Here is a 22,382-nt window from a genome sequence, read left to right as displayed (position 1 = left end):
ATAAAATGCCATACTGTAACTCATGGCACCCAGTATATGTCTAGACTCCACTAACATGACAGGCTGCTATAGGTGATGACTGTATTTTTCACACTGCTACTTCGAGAACAGATGACATTTTCTGAGGTAATATTGTCTACCACATGTCCTATTTATAATAAGCCACTATTCAGCTAATTACCACTCACAAGTCTCAGTAATAGCCATGGTCACAGTAACCTAGAGCCTATAGTCATATTACATTATATAATCAGCTGCTTCCAGCACTTTCCTACCGCCGAGTGTGCCTACTGATTGAGAAGGAAACCATCCAATCAGAGTCGCGCTCCCACAGACTTCACCAATCAGCAGTCGCGTCTACATTCTCCCGCCCTCCTCCCATGACGGAATAACGCAGCTGCTCTGGAGAACGCCGCTCAGTTTACCCGTGGACAGTCCCGAGGACGGGCTGTAGCTTATCCGGCATAAGGCTTGTTAGTACTATCGTCTTATTATGACATTCTATAATACGTCATGACTGGGATATTGGAGACTGGGAGACTAGCGGCAGTTATGTAGTGCAGTGACTGGCGCGCTTACTAAGAGGCCTTTAGGCTTTAGTTACTTTGGTGCACGCTTCCCTTTGTTTCTAAGGGTGGGGATGAGGGTCAGTGTGAGGAGGCGCCATCTCGCACAGCTCTGCCGCCATGTTGTGATGTGACGCTGCGGTATGAGTTTTTTCCCCCCAATGTCACGTGACTTTTAACACTTTGTTTTGTAGGGGGGGTTCTGCTGATGTCACAGGGGAATGGTAATGACGTCAGTGACGGTGAGAATCTTCTGATGTCCTCTTTATGGCCTGATCCTAGTACTGTGATCTTTTACAAACCCATTTGATCCTATGGGTAAACGCACTGTCTGGGATCACAGCACAAATGGGTGAACTATACTTGACTGTCTGCCATTGTAAAATAAGTATACAATAGTCTGTGTCTTAAAGGGGTTGTCCTTTCAGTGCTGCCATATTGGGCAGTGGTGATTGGCTGCATTTCTCATATGACTGCAATGGAGGAGAAGTGCAGACTTCTCTGTGTCCTGAAGTGATTAGAGGGAGTCTTGGGGTCCGTGCCCGCGATGCGTTTATGCTGCGGAATTTCCGCACTTGTAAAACGCTTGGTAATCCTCCCATGGTCCCCAATGACAATCCCGCCATTTCAATGCTTATGCTGCGGATTTTTCCGCAGCGTTTTTGATGTGCGGAAACTTCTGCAGCATGTCCATTATTTGTGCGTTTACGCATGCGGAATTGTCTTCTCAATGCATTAAAAAAACGCATGGCAATTCCGCATGTGCAAAACGCACGAAAAACGCGTGTCAAATTCCGCACGCATTTTTTCCGGGCAAGGACATACAGAAATGAAGCGGAAACTTTCCGCTTCATTTCTGCATTGTGGGCACATAGCCTTACCACCAAAGTGCAGAGGAAATGATTGTTGTACTGGTGACTCCGCCTCCATTAAAATCCTATCAGCAATATATATAGCTGTAGCTATTGTATAATTTGCATTTGGGGGTGACAGACGCCCTCTAACCCCTTAATGACCGGCCAGTTTTTCACTTTAGTTTTTCCTGCCTTTATTCCAAGAGCCATAACGTTTTTTTCTTTTTCTGTTGATAGCCGTGTGGGGACTTGTTGTTTTGCGCCCTTACCTGATCTTTTTATTGTTATAATATTGGTGAGGATACAATGTTTTCAATGCACTGATGACTGGATAGAAGTGTGTGTGTGTGTGTGTGTGTGTGTGTGTGCCCCCATTAAAGGAAATAATTCAGGTGACTTAAGTATGATACTAATGGTATCCTGAAATGGGGCTTGTGCAGCCTTTTCAGGATATGAAGCTTCTCTGCTTTTTTGCTGTAAGCACTGGAGAATTTACAGCTGCAGATTTTTACTACCCCTGACTCCAGCGCTGTGGGGTGAGCGTGATTATGGGCGTGGGGAGCAGTTCATATTCATTTTGGCATTACCTATGCTTGACCAGCAGGCGCACGGCTGTAAATTGTTCAGGGCTTACAGCAAGAACACCGGAGAAGCTACAGCAATAAAAGTTACACATTCTGACAGGGCTGCCCAAGCCCCATTTCAAGATACCATTCGTATCGTACTAAAAAATCACCTGACAGATCTGCATAGCTCGGGGCCCTCCGACCATTTCCTGCACAGATCTACCTTGAGAAAGGCCCTATTTGGCCGAAACGTTGGCTTAATCTGTGTTCACATGGGTCGGTTTAACTAAATAAAGCTACTTCCTTCACTTGCAACTAGTAGAGTGCTGAAGTTTTTTCGACTTATTTGAAGACTACGTCTTCCTTCTGAGCACCTACTCAACATCACAGTAGAGTGAACCTATTTGTCTTGTATGTGGGTAGGAGGGTCATCAGTATGAGTCCTGTGTATTCCCTTTTAAGGCTATGTGCCCACGATGCAGAAATGCTCCGGATTTTTCCTGAGCGTTTCTGCATCTCCCTGGCAGAAAAAACGGATTTTACGTTCGTTTTTCCTGCCAGGGACATGAGGAAGTGAAGCGTTCTTCACATGCATTTCCGCATGCGGGTTGTCAAGTGCTTTTCCAAGCGATTTTAGCATCACTTGGAAAAGTACATGACAACTTGGTCACACTGTATAAATCCATGCAAAAAAAACGCTATGGCTCTGGGAACAAGGGGAGCAAAAAACGAAAATGCAAAAAACGGAAAATCCCAGGGTTGCGAAGGGGTTAAAGAATGGTAAAAAATAAATCTATACTTGCCTTCTGATGGCCCACGGTGTCTTTATTCGAAGTGTCTCGGCTTGCTGGCAGCTCGCGGTGGACTAAAGGACCTTCTGACGTCAGCGGTCGCGTGACCCGTCACATGACTAAATGACGTCACTGCAGGTCCCTTTCAGACCATCGCGAGTTGCCGGCAAGCCAGGATGCATCGCTATGGAGACCGGGGGCCATCAGAAGGTAAGTATAATATTTATTTTTTATTTTATTCTTTTTTTCACAGGTTCTATGGTACCCGGGTCTGGATGAGTCTCCTCTTCTCCAAACCCGGGTACCATCCGCACATTGAAACGCATGGAGTGCGCATCTGCAGATGTTGTGATGCGGATTACACGCGTTCCAATGCAAGTCAATGGCGGCGAAAACACAGCGCTTCCACAAAATAATTGGTAGTGCTGCGTTTTTTTCCGCAATGATAATCCGCAGCAGAATTTTCCGCAGCATGTGCACAGCACATGCGGATTATCATTGGGGAACATGGCAGGCCTTCTACCATGCGTTTTTTAAGTGTTTTTGCCGCTGTGGAAACGCTTAAAAAAAACGCATTGTGGGCACACAGCCTTAAAGGGTTATTCTCATTTTGGCTCATTGTTACTCATACCATGTAGAAGTATCAATTTACTGGTTGCAATGAAGCCTTGGTTATGTACCACTCCATTCATTATCTAGCAGACTGCTGTACTCTCCTATCTCCAGCAGTTCCATAGAGTGCTGCCCCATTATCATGTTATCTCTTAGGCTGGAGTCATACGAGTGTATAAAAAAATCTGTCAAATTTTCATCCAGAAAATTGCCGCATTCACTCACTGCTGGCACCGCCCATGTATTTGAATCCTGTTCCCGGCCAGCGCTGATATTGTGGGGCGCAGGCGCACTTGTATATTTCCGGCCGCCTGCGCAGTGAGGCTGTGTGATTACCATGCGCATGCGCTATGACGCTCCGTTCCCCGCGCCTCACTGCACAGGCGGCCGGACGCGTGCAAATGCGCCTGCGCCCCACAATATCAGCGCTTGCTGGGAGCAGGATTCAATACATGGGCGGCGCCAGCAGTGAGTGAATGCGGCATCCGCCAATGACTGAGAATCATACCCCTATGACTGAACGAGCAGGTAGGATCTAAGTATATTAAACGTTATAAAATCATTATATTACAACCAATTTTAATGAAAAAAGCTTATAGTGACGCACATTGCATCACTAACAACACTATGGGGGCAGTGTAGAGAGTAGTAGGACGTTAGAGGTTCCCTTTAAAAGAAAAAACAGCAACTTTTTTTTACTCTAATAAACCTTAAACTTGTTTTGAATGAAAAATGTTTTATCGTTTTGTTCACAGTTCCTATGAATCTCCATTGTAACAGGCTGTAAACAAACTTAATGTAGACTAATCTTGAAGTTATGCTAGCAGGAATTATAGATTTCACAAAAAATGGATAAGAAGCGATTCCAGCATATTGATTTAATATGGTCCTTTTAATTTTTTTTTCTAAGTCTTGAACATCAACATGTGAAAGAAGCCACTTCTTATCAGCTCTTCTCCTCTCATAGCACTGACAGCTCTACTCTTTCCATCACACTGCCTGTCTGGAGTTGTCAGTAATCACACCTGTCTGCTGTCCGCAAAGCAACTTTTAAGTACAGCAGATGTTACCCCTTCCTGGATGGGCAGTACAGCGGAGCTGGCAGTGCTATGAGAGGTGGAGAGCTGATAAGGGTTTGTAATGTGAGGCTGCGTGCCCACTATGCGTTTTTCTAGCGTTTTTGCAGCGGAATTTCCGCAGCGAAAACGCTTAAAAAGCACTTGGTAATACGTGCCCCATGGTCCCCAATGATAATCCGCATGTGCTGTGCACTTGCTGCGGAAATTTCCGCTGCGGATTATCATTGCGGAAAAATACGCAGCATGTCCATTAATTTTGCGGACACGCAGCGTAATCGCCACCATTGACTTGCATTGGACCGCGTGACATCCGCATCACTGCATCTGCACATGCGGATATCACACGGTTCAATGTGCAGATGGTACCCAGGTCTAGAGGAGAAGAGACTCTCATACAGACCTGGGTACCATAGAACCTGTTAAAAAAAAAAAGAATTTAAAATAAAAAAATAAAGATTATACTTACCTTCTGATGTCCTCCCGGTGTTTTCTCCCCTCCGTCTGGTCTGCTGTATGGGTCATAGTGTTGTGAAGGAACTGCCATGACGTCATTGAGTCTTGTGACCTGTCACATGACTCAATGATGTCACCGCGGGTCCTTCACACCACCGCGAGCCGCCCAAGACACCGGACGCAGCAGAGAAAACATCCGGAGGACATCGGAAGGTAAGTATAATCCTTTTTTTTTTTTTTCAATTTTTCACCATTCTTTTTTTTTTTTTATCTAACTTGGTCACACTATATAAATCCATGCCGGTTGCATGGATTTATATAGTGTGAACAAGTTGTCAAGCACTTTTCCAAGTGATGCTAAAATCGCTTGGGAAGCGCTTGTCAACCCGCATGCAAAAATACATGCAAAAACGCTTGACAAACGCCTCTAACTGGCGGGAAAAACGCATGTAAAAAACGCATTCGTTTTTCCTGCCAGGGAGAAGCGGAAAAAATATGCAGCATTTCTGCATCGTGGGCACATAGCCTGACACAGATACTGATCGGCTCTGCCCCTCACCCAACAGAGACCCTTATCTAAAAGGTGTTAGGCTATGCTCACATAGCTTTTTAGCAGATGTTCAGTGTTTCCGTTGACGCTTTCCTCCGAAGCAACACAGGAATTCAGGCGTATGCACTGACCGGGCCGTTGACTGTAATGATGCAGACCGAGTCCCAGTTTGCTCTGTTGGATATAGACCGTATTTGCCTTTTAGAGGCGGGCACCAAGACATAGCCGTTTAGGGTTAAGAAATATATGTTTGATCACCATAACCTTAAACATTATTTTGTTTTTCTTTCTCCTTTCTCTTAGACAAAACTGTTAATAAACTGAATTAAAGTGAAGCATATGGGCATGAGGCAAATAAGAAGATTAAGGAGATGACATATTATGGATGATTTCAGTTTAAATTCCCCCAAAGAGCGTCCATCTCGCTCAAGGTCTAAAATGCTCTCAGTGAAGCACAAGTCTTCCAGCTCAAGCTCTGGCTCCAGATCCCCAGGATCCTCATGTTCAAGAACCTGGAGTCAGTCTTGCTCACAGGATAGACATTATCAGAGGAAAAAAACTAGAAGAAGCTCCAGATCTAGGTCTAGGTCTTACTCCAAAAGCCGCTCAAGAGCTTACAGCCCACGAGAGAGGAGACCATCTTCTACGTACAGAAGATATAGATCTCCGCCTAGATATAGGTCACATAGTCGATCGCCTTCATATCATAGACATTATTCAAGACACCGATCCAGATCTTATGGAAGTAGGTATTACGACTTTGTACGACATCCATACTCTCCTACTTTCCGATCTTACAAAAGTCGATCAAGGACTCGATCCCGCAGCAGAACACCATTACAATTAAGTGAAAAGGGTAAGATAATGTATCGTTGTTCCTGGAAATACTACTTTTCAGCTTATCACCTTCACGTAATATTATGTACATCATTGCAGAGGTTCCCATGTATGTGGTGTGGGCTTCGGAGCGGAGAACTCTACACACAGCAGAAACTGGCTATATTAAATAGCCGGTATCTTTAACAGCTGTGGCCAGAGCTGAGCTCCGCCTGCTGCTGTTAACCATTTTAAACACCACTGTCAGTCTTTGACAGCGTGCTTAACTGGAATGCGTGCTGACACGTTCCGGCTGCCATTGGTGCCCTATTGCAGGTGGAAAATGAAAGCACAAATTGGCTGCAGAGGGAAGGGTTAAAGTGGTTGTGCTACCTATACATTTATACACGATCGATGGTATAGGCGGTAACATTTCTACAGAGACCTCAAGCAATCACCCATCTGAATGTACAGGTTGACTGAGCATGCACACCTCCACTTCATTCATTCTCTTTGAGCTTGCTGGAAGCTGCTGAGTTCCCTACTTGACCCTTTCCATCTGATTTTGATGAATACAACACAGTTGTGCATGCTCGATCTCCATTCAGACAGGTATCTGCAGAGACCCATTCACAGCATCGGTTCGCTCACACTGGCGTATAACGCTTATGTTTTTTCAGTTGGTAAAAATGAATCATGTCAATGAAAACTACAACTTGTTTTGCAAAAAAAAGAGAGAAAAAAACATTATATGGCTATATTGACATAAGTCATGGCTCTTGGGACAAGGATGAGGGTGTGGGGGGGGGGCAGAAGCACATAAAACACATTCCTGTGTCCTTAACCCTTTCGCGCCAGAGCCTGTTTTCTCCTTCGTGACCAGGCCAATTTTTTCAATTCTGACCACTGTCACTTTATGAGGTAATTACTCTGGAACGCTTCAACGGATCTCGCTGATTCTGATGTTTTTTTGTGACATCTTGTACTTCATGATAGTGGTAAAATTTCTTCGCTAACGCCACTTAAGCCTTTTATCCCCCCCCCCCCCCCCCCCCCCCCAAGCCTGTTTTCACCTTCATGACCAGGTCAAATTTTACAATTCTGACCAGTGTCACTTTATGGCCACGGCCCCATTATCAGTATTTGGGCAGTATTTTTTCTCAGGAATGGGAGCCAAATCAGGTGAGGAACAATAAGAGAAACAAGTGCACCAATTCTACATTTAACACCCACTACTGGTTTTGGCTGCCACTCCTGAGAAAAAATACTGACCAAATACTGATAGTGGGGTCGTGGCCTATGAGGTAATAAGTCTGGAACGCTTCAACGTATCCCATTGATTCTGATATTGTTTTTTCCTGACATATTGTACTTCATGGCAATGGTAAAATTTCTTCGATATGACTTGCTTTTGTGAAAATATCGGAAATTTGGCGAACATTTTGCAATTTTCAAACTTTGAATTTTTTTTTTTTGTTAGGAAGTTCTAAGGGTTAAAAGTTGAGCAGCGATTTCTCATTTTTCCAACAAAATTTACAAACCATTTTTTTAGGGACCACATCTTATTTGAAGTGAATTTGAGGGGCCTATAGGACAAAAAATACCCAAAAGTGACACCATTCTACAAACTGCTCAGCTCAAGATGCTCAAAACCACATTCAAGAACTTTCCCTTCAGGTGCTTCACAGGAATTTTTGGAATGTGGAAAAAAACAATGAACAATTAACTTTTTCACAAAAATGCTACTTTAGACCCAATTTTTTTATTTTCACAAGGGTAACAGGATAAAATTGACTACACAATTTGTAGTGCAATTTCTCCTGAGCACACTGATACCCCATATGTGAGGGAAAACCACTGTTTGGGCGCACGGCAAAGGTTCGGAAGGGAAGGAGCGCCATTTGACTTTTTGAATGTAAAATTAGTTTGAATAATTGGCGGACGCCATGTTGCGTTTGGAGAGCCTCTGATGTGCCTAAACAGTGGAAACCCCCCACACCATTTTGGAAACTAGACCCCTTAGGGAACTTATCTAGATGTGTGGTGAGCACCTTGAGCCCCCAGGTGCTTCACAGAAGTTTATAATATTGAGCCATAAAAATAAAAATTTCACATTTTTACCACTAAAATGTTTTTTCATCCCCTAATTTTGCATTATCCTAAGGGAAACGGGAGAAATTGCACCATGAAATTTGTTGTGCAATTTCTCCTGAGTACGCCGATACCTCATATGTGGGGGAAAACCACTCCTTTGGTGTACGGCAGGGTTTGGAAGAGAAAGGAGCGCTATGTTGGCTGGGATAGGTTGCAGACACCATGTTACATTTGAAGAGTCGCTGACATGCCGAAACAGCAGAAACCCCCACAAGTCACCCCATTTTGTAAACTACACCTCTCAAGGAATTCATCTAGGGAAGTAGTGAGTATTTTTTAATTGTTAAATTTATACCATTGGGCAGTGAAGAAAACATAATTGTATTTTTACCACAAAAAAAGTTTTACCCTCAGATTTTACATTTTCACACAGGGCAATGGGTAAAAATGGTGCCGATATGTGTCACACAATTTCTTCTAAACGTGGCAATACCCCATATGTGGCTGTACCGTACCGCTTAGCCATACGGCGAGATCCGGGAGAGACGGAGTGCTATTTGACTCTTGGAGAACAAATTATTGTAGAATAGTTTGCGGACTCCATATACACAACCCCTAAGTGCTAGAAGAGCAGAATCCCCCCTCAAGTGACCCCATTTTGGAAATTATACCCCTTTGGGAATTTACCTACAGGTGTAGTGACTATTTTGACTCCATGGGTCTTTTCCAGAAACAAGCAGCAGTGGATGTTGCTGAGTGAAAACTTCAAACTGCCGTTGAAGTGACCAGTACTTTGCAGTGACCAGCTCATTCTTCTGGAGACATGCACCTGTAAATTGGGCAAACTCTCATCGCTACAGGAATGCCAAACATGTGGACTCTAAATGTAGTTTAGGCACATTGTGGGGCTCAGAAGGGAGGGAGGCATTTGGATTTGGGAGCACAACATTTTCTGAATTTCTTTTGGGGGGCAAGGGCCATTTAGCTTTTCCAGAGCCTTTCTGCTACCAGTAACGTGGAAGTCCCTTATATTTTTAACAGATAACGGACCTGAGTGGGGACTAGCTATTTTTTTTGAGGACTGAGTTGAAGCTTTTATTGGGAACGTTTTACATAACATTTATCAGACGCTCTAGGCTGAGCACTTACATCGTGGTTTCCATCTAAATCTCCAAGTGATGTAATTCAGATGAAACCCCCGAGGGATCCATTCACTATAATGAGGCAGCAGAGTTAATCAGGACTCCGTCTGGCCTCTGTTTAGCGGTCTCCTTTTTTCAGAAGTGCACAAAACTGTGGCCAACCGCACTTTTATGCACGCCTAAAAAAACTGACACTGTGGGATCACAGGCCAGACTCCATCCACAGTGCCTACATCTGCTTCATTACAGGGAATCTTCTGCCGGGGGTTCTGTCTGAATCGCGTATTTCAGAGATTTACACGGAAACCCCGGTGTTAGCGCTCAGCGTAGAACGCCGGGTAAATGTGGGCAGAGCCTTACTGCGATCTTTGGGAGACATAATAAATCAGCAGCAGGTGAAGAATTGGTTTTATTTATTTTTTACGCCGTTCCTCATGTGGTATAAGTGATTAGACGACTTTATTCTTTGGATGCGATTACAGCAATACCAGATTCATATCGGGTTTTTTATGATTGACAGCTGTCACACACTAAAAGACGCTTTTTTGCATCGCCATATTTTGAGAGCTATAATTTTTCCATATTTCGGCCGGCAGTCAGTTGAGGGCTTGTTTTTTTGCGGGATGAGTTGACGTTTTTATTGGTACCATTTTTGGGTGCGTGACATTTTTTGATCGCTTTCTATTCCGTTTTTTGGGAGGTAAAATGAAGAAAAACCAACAATTCAGCAATTGTTTTTTTTTTTTATGCCATTCTGCGTGTGGTAAAAGTGATAAGGCAGCATTATTCTTCGGGTCAGTACGTTTACAGCAATACTACACTTATATTATTTTTTAATGTTTTGGCGCTTTTACACAAAACTATTTTATAGAAAAAATAATTTTTTTGCATCGCTTTATTCTGAGAGCTATAACTTTTTTATTTTTCGGCTGATGGAGCTGTATGGCAGCTTTTTTTGCGGGACAAGATGACGTTTTCAGCGGTAACATTTTTATTTCCATTTGGCTTTTTGATCGCATTTTATTCCACTTTTTGTTTGGCGATATGACGAAAAAGCATAGTTTTTTGTTCCGTTTTTTTATTTTATGTTTTTACGATGTGCACAGGAGTGGTTAGTGTGACCGTTTTATAGATTGGGTTCCGGACGCGGCGATACCAAATGTGTACTTTTTTTGTTGTTGCATAAATATATGGATTCATTGGTTTAATACTTTATTTATTTTTTGGATTTATTTATTTATTTTTTAACAGTTTGAAAACTTTTTTTTTATTTTTACTTGGTCCCTTTATGGTACATCAATTATTAAATTTGTAATCCCTGTTCTCATGCAATGCAATAGACATGTATTGCATTGCATGAGAGCTCACCTGACAGTTTTACATTGTCATTATCTCCTGCTAGACTCAGCTGCAGGCTGAGCCTAGCAGGACACCATACATAGCGGACCCGGAGGCGGTCATGTGACCTCCGGCTTCCATGACACCGCCAGGTCCTCTCAGACATCACGGGGGCCGTCGGAAAGGTAAGTGGACCACCCCCTCTCCACTCATGATCTTCTAAATGCCGCAATCATTATGGATCGCAGCATCTAGAAGATAGCAAAGGGTTAACATTATTGGGACCTGATCCAATCAGGTCCCGATGATGTCCCGTTAGAGCTACTGCTCTGCACCACACTTGCAGGACCCTGGGGGTCCTGGGCGCTGCGGGACCACCGACCCTTTATAAACGTCAGTGCTGCACAGAGCCCAGGCAGCGCCGACATTTATATACAGTGGGCGGTCGGGAAGCGGTTAAAGAGAACCTGGCAGCTGATATGTGCTGCCCAAACCATCCGTGTATAGGCAAAGGCTTGTCAGCGTTTCAGGCCACCATGCTTGTATCAGCTGACAGGTTCACTTTAAATTGCGAAAGTAAATGTGTAACTTTCATATTTTTTTGAAGTCCAAAATTTTGCACCGATGACCAAAAGAATCAAGAAATTTATCAGAAAATGCAGAATATTTAGTAATCTGGCCCCACTTTGGAGGTTAAGACTAAGTCACCCTGATGTCTTATGACAGAAACAAACTGCACCAGATAAACCATGTTTTTCTTTAATGGTATCTGGTTGGGCCATTAATCCACCTGGAATAATAACGCAGTGCGGAATGAGTTAACCCTAGCCTAAGAGAACTTAAAGGTGTTGTCCACTACTCTGACAACTTCTTATGTTCCTCAGTGTAAAATTAAATATCTGCATACCTTTCCAGTGATGTCGGGGCTCGCGTGACGTTATGTCACGTGAGCCCTACAACCGATCAGCGGCTGCTTCGCACTTACTTCCTTCAGACATAACTAACAACTGGAGGGAGTCGGAGCAGAAGCAGCTCTCTTCTTGCGGATGTTCATATCATCCAAAGGAAGTGAGTGGTTTGGCCCATTAGCGGATGCTGATTGGTTGTAGGGCTCACGTGACATAACATCAAGTGAGAAGTGAACCCGTGCAGACACCCGATGTGAGTACAGAATGTTGTGTTACACAGGGGAATATAGCAGTTGAGAAGAGGGTGTCTGCATAGTGGAGAACCCCTTCAAAATATTGCTACATTAAATCACGTAAGTCATTGCCTGGTAAATATTATTGCTAATCCTCTTTTTTTTTTTTTTTTTTTTCATTGTAGAAAGATTGAAATTATTAGAAATTGCAAAAATGAACGCAACAAAATCCCTAGGGAAGGAGATTGAGCTTCCAGAAAGCCTAAAGAAGAGCACAAAGGTAGGAATATATTTTTAGCCACTGGGTCTGTTGAGATTGATAAATTGGCCTTTTTTTACATTTACAGTTCGCATGTGCCCTTGTTATCTGAAATGGCAGCAAGCTATAGACACTGCTGATTAAAATCTGACACTTTGTTAAAAATTGTACTGTGCCGTGAGATTGGGCTGAAGGCAACCTGTGGTAACCCTGTTCTTCTCACTCGTTCAGAACATGATTCGGTTTAAATGCTTTTTCTGTTTTTATAGAAAAGCATATGAACATCAGCACTTTGTGGATGAGAACCTGGTGGTAATGTTCTGGGCGTTTTTTAGATCTGCAGCATGTCATTTTGAATGCAGCTTTTTAAGTGCCAAGAAAGCAGATTTTGGCTGGTGAAAAAACGCTGCATGTGAACTTGGGCTAAGACTACAGACTTTGTGTCACTAGAGTTGCATAATTTGTTATATTGTTGCCCTCCACACAAATTACGTGAAATAAGACAAATGTATGTTGGGAAGGATTGTATATCTTGTGACAATGAAATACTAAGCATTCTTGCTCGGTTAAGAGAGCAGCTTAAAAGTTTCAATCTTTGCCCCCACCTCCCCAGCAAAAGAAATATCAACATATTGACGATGCACCTAGAGTCTCGGAATTGAGAATATTTTCTCAAGACAGGTACAGGTAACCTTCATAATCTATTAACCATGTTCCCGATTAAGAATATAGAAGAAGAGGCCTGCATCACTTTGGAGATAAGTTAATTGTGCTGCTCACTGATGGCTGCTTGTAGCTCTTGCATTGTACTTGATGGAATAAATGTGATTAATGTTTGTAAGGTTGCGCTCACATGGAAGTATTTTGGTCACCATTTCACATCAGTATGTGTAAGCCAAAACCAGGAGTGGGTGATAAATACAGAAGCAGTGACGTGTTTCTATTATACTTTCTCAGTTCCCCCCTCCTAGTTTTGGCTTACAAATTCTGCTAGTAAATTGTGCTCAAAATATTGCAGTGTTTATGTGGCTTTGGATGTATAGAAATACGTGTAAAATAAATTTGAAAAATAACCTAATTACAATTTTTTTAACGTGGTGTTTTTTTTTTTTGCATATTTGGCAGTTGGTTTGAACCAAGCCTGAAAAAAAACAGAAAAATTAACGTAATTTGGACTGCAATGCCCGGACTTTTCTACCTGAATTTACAGCCTCATGTTTCTTAAGCTGTAAGTTCGGGTCAGGAGACTTGCAGTCTTTCTACCCACTGTAAAATATGCCTGCGTAAACCCACCTTTAGAACCAGAATTTGTTTTGGGGTTTGTCGCTTTTCTGTCATAACTTTGAAAGAGTAATTGCACTATTTGGTTCAGTAAAAATCATGGCATCTGTATCAGATGTGAACCTAGCTTAGGCTGTGCACAGTGGAATGTCAGAACCTTGAAATCTGGTGGCCAAACCCAATAGAAGTTGTGCCTTTCTCCAGGGTTTTAAAGTTTCAAGTTATCGCAGCTTGAGAAACACAAGTAGATGTAGTTCCTACATTTACTTGCATAACGTAACTTGCATGCATTTTGCCTTGAGTCCCTACCTTTCTATGTGTGCTGTGTGCCATCTTATTGCTTCTTTGAGGCATTGTATTCTCTTTCTGTAGTAGAATACACTCCCTGACAGAAGTGATGTCGCTTATCCATGTTTTGTAAATAAAAGCTTATAACCTGACTTTAACCCCTTAAGCCTCGAGGGTGGTTTGCACGTTAATGACCAGGCCAATTTTTACAATTCTGACCACTGTCACTTTATGAGGTAATTACTCTGGAACGCTTCAACGGATTCCCCTGATTCTGAGATTGTTTTTTCGTGACATATTGTACTTCATGATTGTGGAAAAATTTCTTCGATATCACTTGCGTTTATTTGTGAAAAAAACGGAAATTTGGCGAAAAGTTTGAAAATTTTGCAATTTTCAAAATTTGAATTTTTAAGCCCTGAAATCAGAGAGATATGTCACACAAGAGTTAATAAATAACATTTCCCACATGTCTGATTTACATCAGCACAATTTTGGAACCAAAATTTTTTTTTGTTAGGGAGCTATAAGGGTTAAAAGTTGACCAGTGATTTCTCATTTTTCCAACAAAATTTACAAAACCATTTTTTTAGGGACCACATCACATTTGAAGTCACTTTGAGAGGTCTTTTTGACAGAAAATACCCAAAAGTGACACCATTCTAAAAACTGCACCCCTCAAGGTGCTCAAAACCACATTCAAGAACTTTATTAACCCTTCAGGTGCTTCACAGGAATTTTTTGAATGTGGAAGAAAAAAATGAACATTTAACTTTTTTCACAAAAATGTTACTTTAGACCCAATTTTTTTTATTTTCACAGGGGTAACAAGAAAAAATGGACCCCAAAATTTGTTGTGCAATTTCCCCTGGGCACGCAGATACCCAATATTTGGGGAAAAAACACTGTTTGGGCGCACGGCAGGGCTCGGAAGGGAAGGAGCGCCATTTGACTTTTTGATTGTAAAATTTGCTTGAATAATTAGCGGACGCCATGTTGTGTTTGGAGAGCCCCTGTGTGCCCAAACTTTGGAGCTCCCCCACAAGTGACCCCATTTTGGAAACTAGACCCCCCCAAGGCACCTTTCTAGATGCATAGTGAGCACTTGGAACCCCCAGGTGCTTCACAAATTGATTCGTAAAAATGAAAAAGTGAAAAAAAAAAACACTTTTTCATTTTTACGAATCAATTTGTGAAGCACCTGGGTGTTCCAAGTGCTCACTATTCATCTAGATAGGTGCCTTGGGGGGTCTAGTTTCCAAAATGGGGTCACTTGTGGGGGAGCTCCAATGTTTGGGCACACAGGGGCTCTCCAAACGCAACATGGCGTCCGCTAACAATTTGAGCCGATTTTCCATTCAATTTGTTAGCGGACACCATGTCGCGTTTGGAGAGCCCGTGATGTGCCTAAACAGTGGACCTCCCCCACAAGTGTCCCCATTTTGGAAACTATACCCCTCAAGGATTTTATTAAGGTGTATAGTGAACATTTTGAACCCAGAGGTACGGCACAGAATTTGTTTACATTAGGTCATCATATTGAATAAGTTGTCATTATTCTTGAGCGCAAGTGCTCGCTACTTGAGTTTGCATCGGGTACTCAGGTATGCACCATGTACAGCGTGTGCTCGAGTGACATGCTCGAGTCCCTGCTCCGCATGTTTCACGGTTATTAGACACGCAAAAAAAAACATGCGGGGATCGCTCGTGCATGGCAGGCAATCCCCGTAAAGTTTTTTTGGCCGCGAAGCATATGGGGCAGAGACTCGAGCATGTCAATCAAATACCCATGATACTCAATGCATACCAGAGCACCCGATGCAAACTCAAGTAGCGAGCACTTGCGCTCAACACTAGTCGCCATATCGTCATCTTTTTTTCTTACTTTTGAAAAAAATCCCAACCCTAGCTCTAGCACAACCCTAGCCCCAAACCCAATCCTAACCCAAGAGTTTATTTTTGACGCCGTTCCTTGTGCGGTATAAGTGATTAGACGACTTTATTCTTCAGGTCGGTGTGATTACAGCAATGCCAGAATCATAAGGGGTTTTTATGACTGACAGCTGTCACACACTAAAAGACGCATTTTTTGTAAAATCTAGTTTTTGCATCGCCATATTTTGAGAGCTATAATTTTTCCAGATTTTGGCAGACAGTCATGTGATGGCTCGTTTTTTGCGGGATGACTTGACGTTGTTATTGGTGCCATTTTCAGGCACGTGACATTTTTTGATCGCTTTCTATTCCGATTTTTGGGAGGCAGAATAAACAAAAACCAACAATTCAGGAATTGTTTTTTTTGTTTTTTTTTTATTCTGTTCCGCGTGTGGTAAAATTGATAAGGTAGCTTTATTCTTCGGGTCAGTACGTTTACAGCGGTACCACATTTGTATCATTTTTCTATGTTTTGGCGCTTATACACAATAAAAGCTTTTTTATAGAAAAAAATATTTTTTAGCATCGCTTTATTCTGAGAGCTATAACTTTTTTTATTTTTCGGCTGATGGAGCTGTATGGCCGCTTGTTTTTTTGCGGGACGAGATGACGTTTTCAGCGGTACCATTTTTATTTATATGCGTCTTTTTGATCGCGTATTATTCCACTTTTTGTTTGGCGGTATGGTGATAAAGCATTGTGTTTTTTTTTTTTTTTTTTTTAGTGTTCACTGAAGGGGTTAACTAGTGGGACAGTTTTATAGGTCAGGTTGTTCCGGACGCGGCGATACCAAATATGTGTACTTTTATTGTTTTTTTTTTTTTATAATAATTATTGATGGGTACATTATATTTTTATTTTTGGTGGATTATTTTTTTTCTATATTTTTGCAAATTTTTTTTTTTCCACTTTCAGACAGTTTATACACTTTAGTACTTTGTCCCACTCTGGGACTTTCACTTTTTTTTCTCTGATCGCCTGCATGGCACAGGAATGCAGCACCATCCCTATGCCATGCAGGCTATCAGCGGTGCACAGTGTGAAGATTGTTTGGAGATGCACTGCGCATGTCCAAACAATCTTCCTGCTGTCTGGTGACCCGGATGTTGTCATGACGACATCGGGTCGTCATGGCAGCACCCGGGAAGCCTTTGCAGACTGCGCTGGAAGCCGGAAGAGGAGGTGAGTATCGGCGATCACCTCCCCTTGCCCCCGCAATGCCGCGATAGACTTCGATCGACTTCGATCGCAGGGGTTAATGTGCTGGGAGCGGTGCAGGACCGCTCCCTGCACATAGTACCGGGTGTCAGCTGTGACAATCAGCTGACACCCGGCGGCGATCGCGCCCGCACAGCCTGTGTGCGTGCGCGATCGCGATGACGTACTAATACGGGTCTGGCTCTTAAGTCCCAGGGCACAAACGCGTATTAGTACGTCAGATGTTAAGGGGTTAAATTCATCCATTGGTTTTATAAATTACTCTATTGAAAGCTGAAACCCTCCCAAATTTGGTTTCGGTTAAGAAAATAAATTTGCATCAATGCTGAAATATTGATCATTTAATGAACCCAGAATGGTCCGATTTTGGCAAGACAAAAGTTTTGTTGCCTGGTCATATAATGCACCCAATCCTAGTTTACATACTCACCAGTGCTCAGTAAATGATCGGTTAATTAGTGGGTGTGTATAAAAAGAAACCCAGCACCCCAGACCTTCACTTGAACTGCAACTTGAGCTCTGGCAACATGCCAAAAATCCACCCTGTGACCAAAGCCTTGATTATCAAGAGGCTGAAGACCAGATCCACTGCAGAGGTGGCTGGCACCTTTAATGTGTCTCAGCGTCAAGTACAAAGAATTAAAAAAAGATTTGAAGAGACTGGAGATGTGTTTGACAAGCCCTGGTCCGGCAGACCCCGCAAGACAACTGCTCAGGAGGAACGTTTGTAGGTTAGAAAATCCAAAGCAAGCCCCTCTTCCACTGCAGCAAAGCTCCCACAGGCCTGGTCACCTCAAGTCCCTGTGTCAAGTAGAACAGTTTGTAGGATTCTGTCTCGAAATGGCCTCCATGGTCGAATCAGTGCCCAGAAGCCAGCACTAAACAAAAGGCAAATAAAAAACCGTGTGGCATTTGCAAAGTCCCACAGCCTGCTAAACAGATGAACGCTGGAAAAGTGGCAGAAGGTGGGTTTCTCTGATGAATATTCAGTAGAATTACACCACAGCTGCTGCAAATACTGCAGGAGACCTACTGGAGCCCGTATGGATCCAAAATACACCCAGAAAACAGTTAAATTTGGTGGTGGAAAGATCATGGTCTGGGGTTACATTCAGTATGGGGGTGTGCGAAACATTTGCAAGGTGGAAGGCAATATCAATAGCCTAAAATATCAAGAAGTATTAGCTACCTCTAACACTCCAAATCATAAAAGGGGTCAAATTCTGCAGCAGGATGGTGCTCCATCTCATACATCCATCTCTACAACAAAGTTCCTCCAGGCAAAAAAGATCAAGGTGCTCAAGGACTGGCCGGCCCAGTCACCAGACATGAACATCATTGAGCAGGTTTGGGATAGGATGAAAGAGGAAGCTTGGAAGACAAAACCAGAGAGTCTAGATGAACTCTGGGAGGCATGGAAGACTGCATTCTCTGCTATTCCTGATGACTTCATTAATAAATTGTATGAATCGTTGTTGAACCGCATGGATGCAGTCCTTCAAGCTCATGGAAGTCACACAAAATATTAAATATGACTCTAATAGCACCACAACTTCATTCACCAATGTTATGCAACATATATTTGTATTTTAAGATAATTGTTTGAATATCACATTACTTTCTGTGGGCGGCAAAACTTGTCTTGCTAAAATCTGACCATTCTGTGTTCATTAAATGATCAATATTTCAGCATTGATGCCAATTTATTTTCTTAACCTAAACCAAATTTGGGAGGGTTTCAGCTTTCAAAAGAGTAATTTATAAAACCAATGGATGAATTTAACGTCAGGTTATAAGCTTTTATTTACATAACCTGGATAAGCGACTTAACTTCTGTCAGGGAGTGTACCTCCAAACCAAGGAATGTTCTACTCCATACCATATTTGAAGTGCTTTCAAGTTCCTTTGTATAAAACTGGAAATACCATAATATTGTAGCCTGTAGAAGATGCTCATTTATGGTTCATGGGTCCTTAAAGGGGTATTCCCATCTCCAAGATCCTAACTCAATATGTAGTAGGTATAATAATAGCAAATACCTCCAATTAGAAATGTAGTGTAGTTCTGATTTATGTCTCTTACCCCATGTGTAGGACTTTGCAGTAGCTAGGGTATCCATGATTACTACCGCTTATAGTGACAGTTAGTTGTTAGTGGTCGTAACCATGGATACCCAAGCTACTGCAATGTCTTTCACATGGGGTAAGAGACGTAGCGAATCAGAAGAACTACATTTCTAATTAGAGGTATTTGCTTTTATACCTACTAAATATTGGGATAGGATCTTGGAGATGGGGAATACTTATTTTATTAGTGTATGTGGACTTCATATGTAGTGTATATTGCTGTTCACAATTAATCTGAAATAGTATTGGCTTGACTTAATGTGACTGCAATATTATCATTGCCATTTTCAAAAAATGAAAGGAATAGCACCACTATCTATTTAAGCTAGTTTTAATATGTTCTCCTTACATATTGTCATGTTTACAACACTTGACAATCCTTTTACCTGAATGTGAAAATATAAATGCTGGATTCACATGATATATATTTGTCAAAACCGCCATGTTGGTATTATTCACTCAGCCTTAGCCCCAAAAGTTGTTAGAGACTATGTGCCCACGATGCTCCGGATTTTTTCCTGAGCATTTCTGCATCTCCCTGGCAGAAAAAATGCATGTGGATTGTACATGTGGATTGTACATGTGGATTGTACATGCGTTTTTCCTGCCAGGGACTTGCTGATGTGAAGCGTTTTTCACTCGCATTTCCGCATGCGGGTTGTCAAGCGCTTTCCAAGCAATTTTAGCATCACTTGGAAAGTGCTTGACAACTTGGTCACACTATATAAATCCATGCAAACAGCATGGATTTATATAATGTGACCGTAAAAGAATGGTAAAAAAAAAATATTATACTTACCTTCTGATGGCCCCCGGTGTCCTTATCCGATCCGTCCTGGCTTCCCGGCAGCTCGCAATGGTCTAAAAGGACCTGCTGTGACGTCATTTAGTTATGTGATCACAGCACATGCTTATTATTATTGGGAACATGGCAGACTGCTGCGGAAACGCTTAAAAAATGCATAGTGGGCACACAGCCTTAAACTCCGACCAGAATATTAGAGAGGGGTAATTTTTTAATGAAACAATCGTTTAACTCCAGGTTTTTGTTTTTAAAATTAAGGTAAATGTTGTTTTTTTTTTTTTGTTTTGTTTTTTTTACTTCCAATTACAGGAAACTATATATGTACATCAGCCTCAACATATGGTCTGACGGTATCTTTTCTTGTATCTAATGAGCCTGTGCAAAGGTTATTGTGAAGGGAGAGAGAGCAGGGTCAGCGGTGACACCAACTATTGTGATTGGTGGATCCTGTATTATCAACTGTGTATAAAGGTGCTACTTGTCATTGTAATCCCGCCTCTGATGATAAGGAGCCTTGCTGGAAATTCTTCCTGAAATGAGAGAGAATGGGTCAAAAAAAAGCCATAGCGTGACAATTACAGGATTATATATTCTTTCTTAAATGCATGCAATTGGGTTTTATTAAAAATGAGTGAGGTGTATACCTATATAATAGTAAATGCCTCAAAATCATGTCCTCAACGCATCTGATAAAATAAAAATGTGGCCAACCCCATTTTCTTATTCTGCAACCTGCAATTGACAGTGTAATACAGTGGCTGTGGGAGACAAATGGTGCAAATCTTTTAACAATACCCAATTGCATGCATTTAAGAAAAAAAAAATGGTCCCCAAAGATTGACAACCCCTTAAATTATCTAGAACTTCTGTGTTGAAGATTGAGCTCCTTTTATAACTGTGCATAAGTTTAAGTGTTAAGATAAGATAAGATATACTTTATTTATCCCGGAGGAAATTGCGGTATCACAGCAGCAGAACACAGATCTCGAACATGACACATATGATAACATAACATTTGGAATGCTTTAGACATTGCTTTTCAGACATTTGTTAAACACCCCCATAGCTGTTGGAACAAACGATCTCCTGTATTTTTCCTTTTTACACTTAGTTGTATTAGGCGATTGCTGAATGTGCTCTTCTGTTTCGCAAACAGTTCATAAAGCGGGTGTGTGTTGTTGCCCATTATAGCTCTGCACTTCTTCTTAATCCTATCCTCTACCACCTCTTCAAAAGTCCCAAGCTGTAGGCCCACCGTCGCGCTAGCCTTCTTTATAAGTTTGTTGAGCTTGTTGGCGTCAGCAACACGCACACTGTTACCCCAGCAAATTATTGCTGCAAAGGTGGCACTAGCCACAATGGATTGGTAGAACACCTCAAGCATTTTGCCACACACATTAAAAGACCTTAACTTCCTTAGGAAGTACAATCTACTCATCCCCTTCTTGTAGACCTTCTCCATGTGGCACTTCCAGTCTAGCTTGCTATCCAGGTAAACCCCCAAATATTTGAAACTGTCCACCATCTCCACATCCTGACCGTCAATGGTAACAGGTAGGCATACCTTCTTGCACCTTCCATAGCTCATCACCAACTCCCTGGTTTTCTTAACATTTAGTTCTAGATGGTTAGCCTGGCACCATACTACAAAGTCCGCAACCACCCTTCTATATTCCTCTTCATCCTGGTCCTTCCCAATACTGCCAACTATCACAGAGTCATCCGAGTACTTCTGGAGGTGACAACGGTCTGATTTATACTGAAAGTCAGCTGTGTACAATGTAAAGAGGAATGGCGACAGCACTGTTCCCTGCGGGGCTCCGACACTGCTCAGTACACTATCTGATGTAGCCGTCCCCCACCTAACAAACTGTGGCCTATCCAACAGGTAGTCAATTATCCAATTCACAAGTCCCTCATCCACCGCCATTTTAATCAACTTTCCACGCAGTAAGAGTGGCTGTAATGTGTTGAACGCACTAGAGAAATCAAAGAACAAAGCACGCACTGTGGTTCCATCATTGTCCAAAAAGGAATGTACTGTTTGTAGCAGAGACGCTACAGCATCGTCCACCCCCAGTCCCTGCCGGTACGCAAACTGAAGAGCATCAGTATGCGCCATCACCCTCGGACACAAGTGAGCAAGTACTATTCTCTCCAAGGACTTCATCGCATGCGATGTTAAGGCCACCGGTCTATAGTCCCCCGGGGAAGCCGGGAAGGTAGTCTTGGGAACCGGCACCAGGCAGGAAGTCTTCCATAGCACTGGTACTCTCTTTGATTGTAAGCTCTGGTTAAAGAGATGCTGGAAGACAGTACACAACTCATTTGCACACACTCTGAGGACACGTGGACTGAGACCGTCAGGCCCTGCTGCTTTGCCAATGGCCAGCTTACTAAACTGGTCCCTCACGTCATTTTTGGAGACCAAGAAATGATCTATTTCACCCCCTGTTAATTTAGCTAGT

General features: G+C 42.3%; 1 protein-coding gene across 4 annotated transcripts in view; it reads left to right on the top strand.

Annotated features, from left to right (window-relative positions):
• Positions 1-338: 338 nt before the first annotated feature.
• The window catches only part of RSRP1 (arginine and serine rich protein 1), a 37,231-nt gene continuing 15,187 nt past the window's right edge, over positions 339-22,382 (top strand). The window contains exons 1-4 of one of the 4 annotated variants that reach the window (XM_073665851.1): positions 339-473; positions 5,775-6,216; positions 12,188-12,282; positions 12,875-12,942. In XM_073665851.1, the coding sequence (XP_073521952.1) occupies positions 5,853-6,216; positions 12,188-12,282; positions 12,875-12,942 (527 nt within the window). In that variant the 5' untranslated portion in view covers positions 339-473; positions 5,775-5,852. Of the gene's footprint in view, positions 474-5,774; positions 6,328-12,187; positions 12,283-12,530; positions 12,575-12,874; positions 12,943-22,382 lie in introns of those variants that run through there. The other 3 variants (XM_073665838.1, XM_073665846.1, XM_073665834.1) reach the window with 3 other exon arrangements.

Source organism: Phyllobates terribilis, unplaced genomic scaffold (genome assembly GCF_046119375.1).
Source record: "Phyllobates terribilis strain yellow unplaced genomic scaffold, ASM4611937v1 Scaffold_2__4_contigs__length_985480577, whole genome shotgun sequence".
Lineage (NCBI taxonomy): Eukaryota > Metazoa > Chordata > Amphibia > Anura > Dendrobatidae > Phyllobates > Phyllobates terribilis.
The sequence above is the reverse complement of the archived record's forward strand: the minus strand, read 5'-3'. Positions and strand labels throughout refer to the sequence as shown.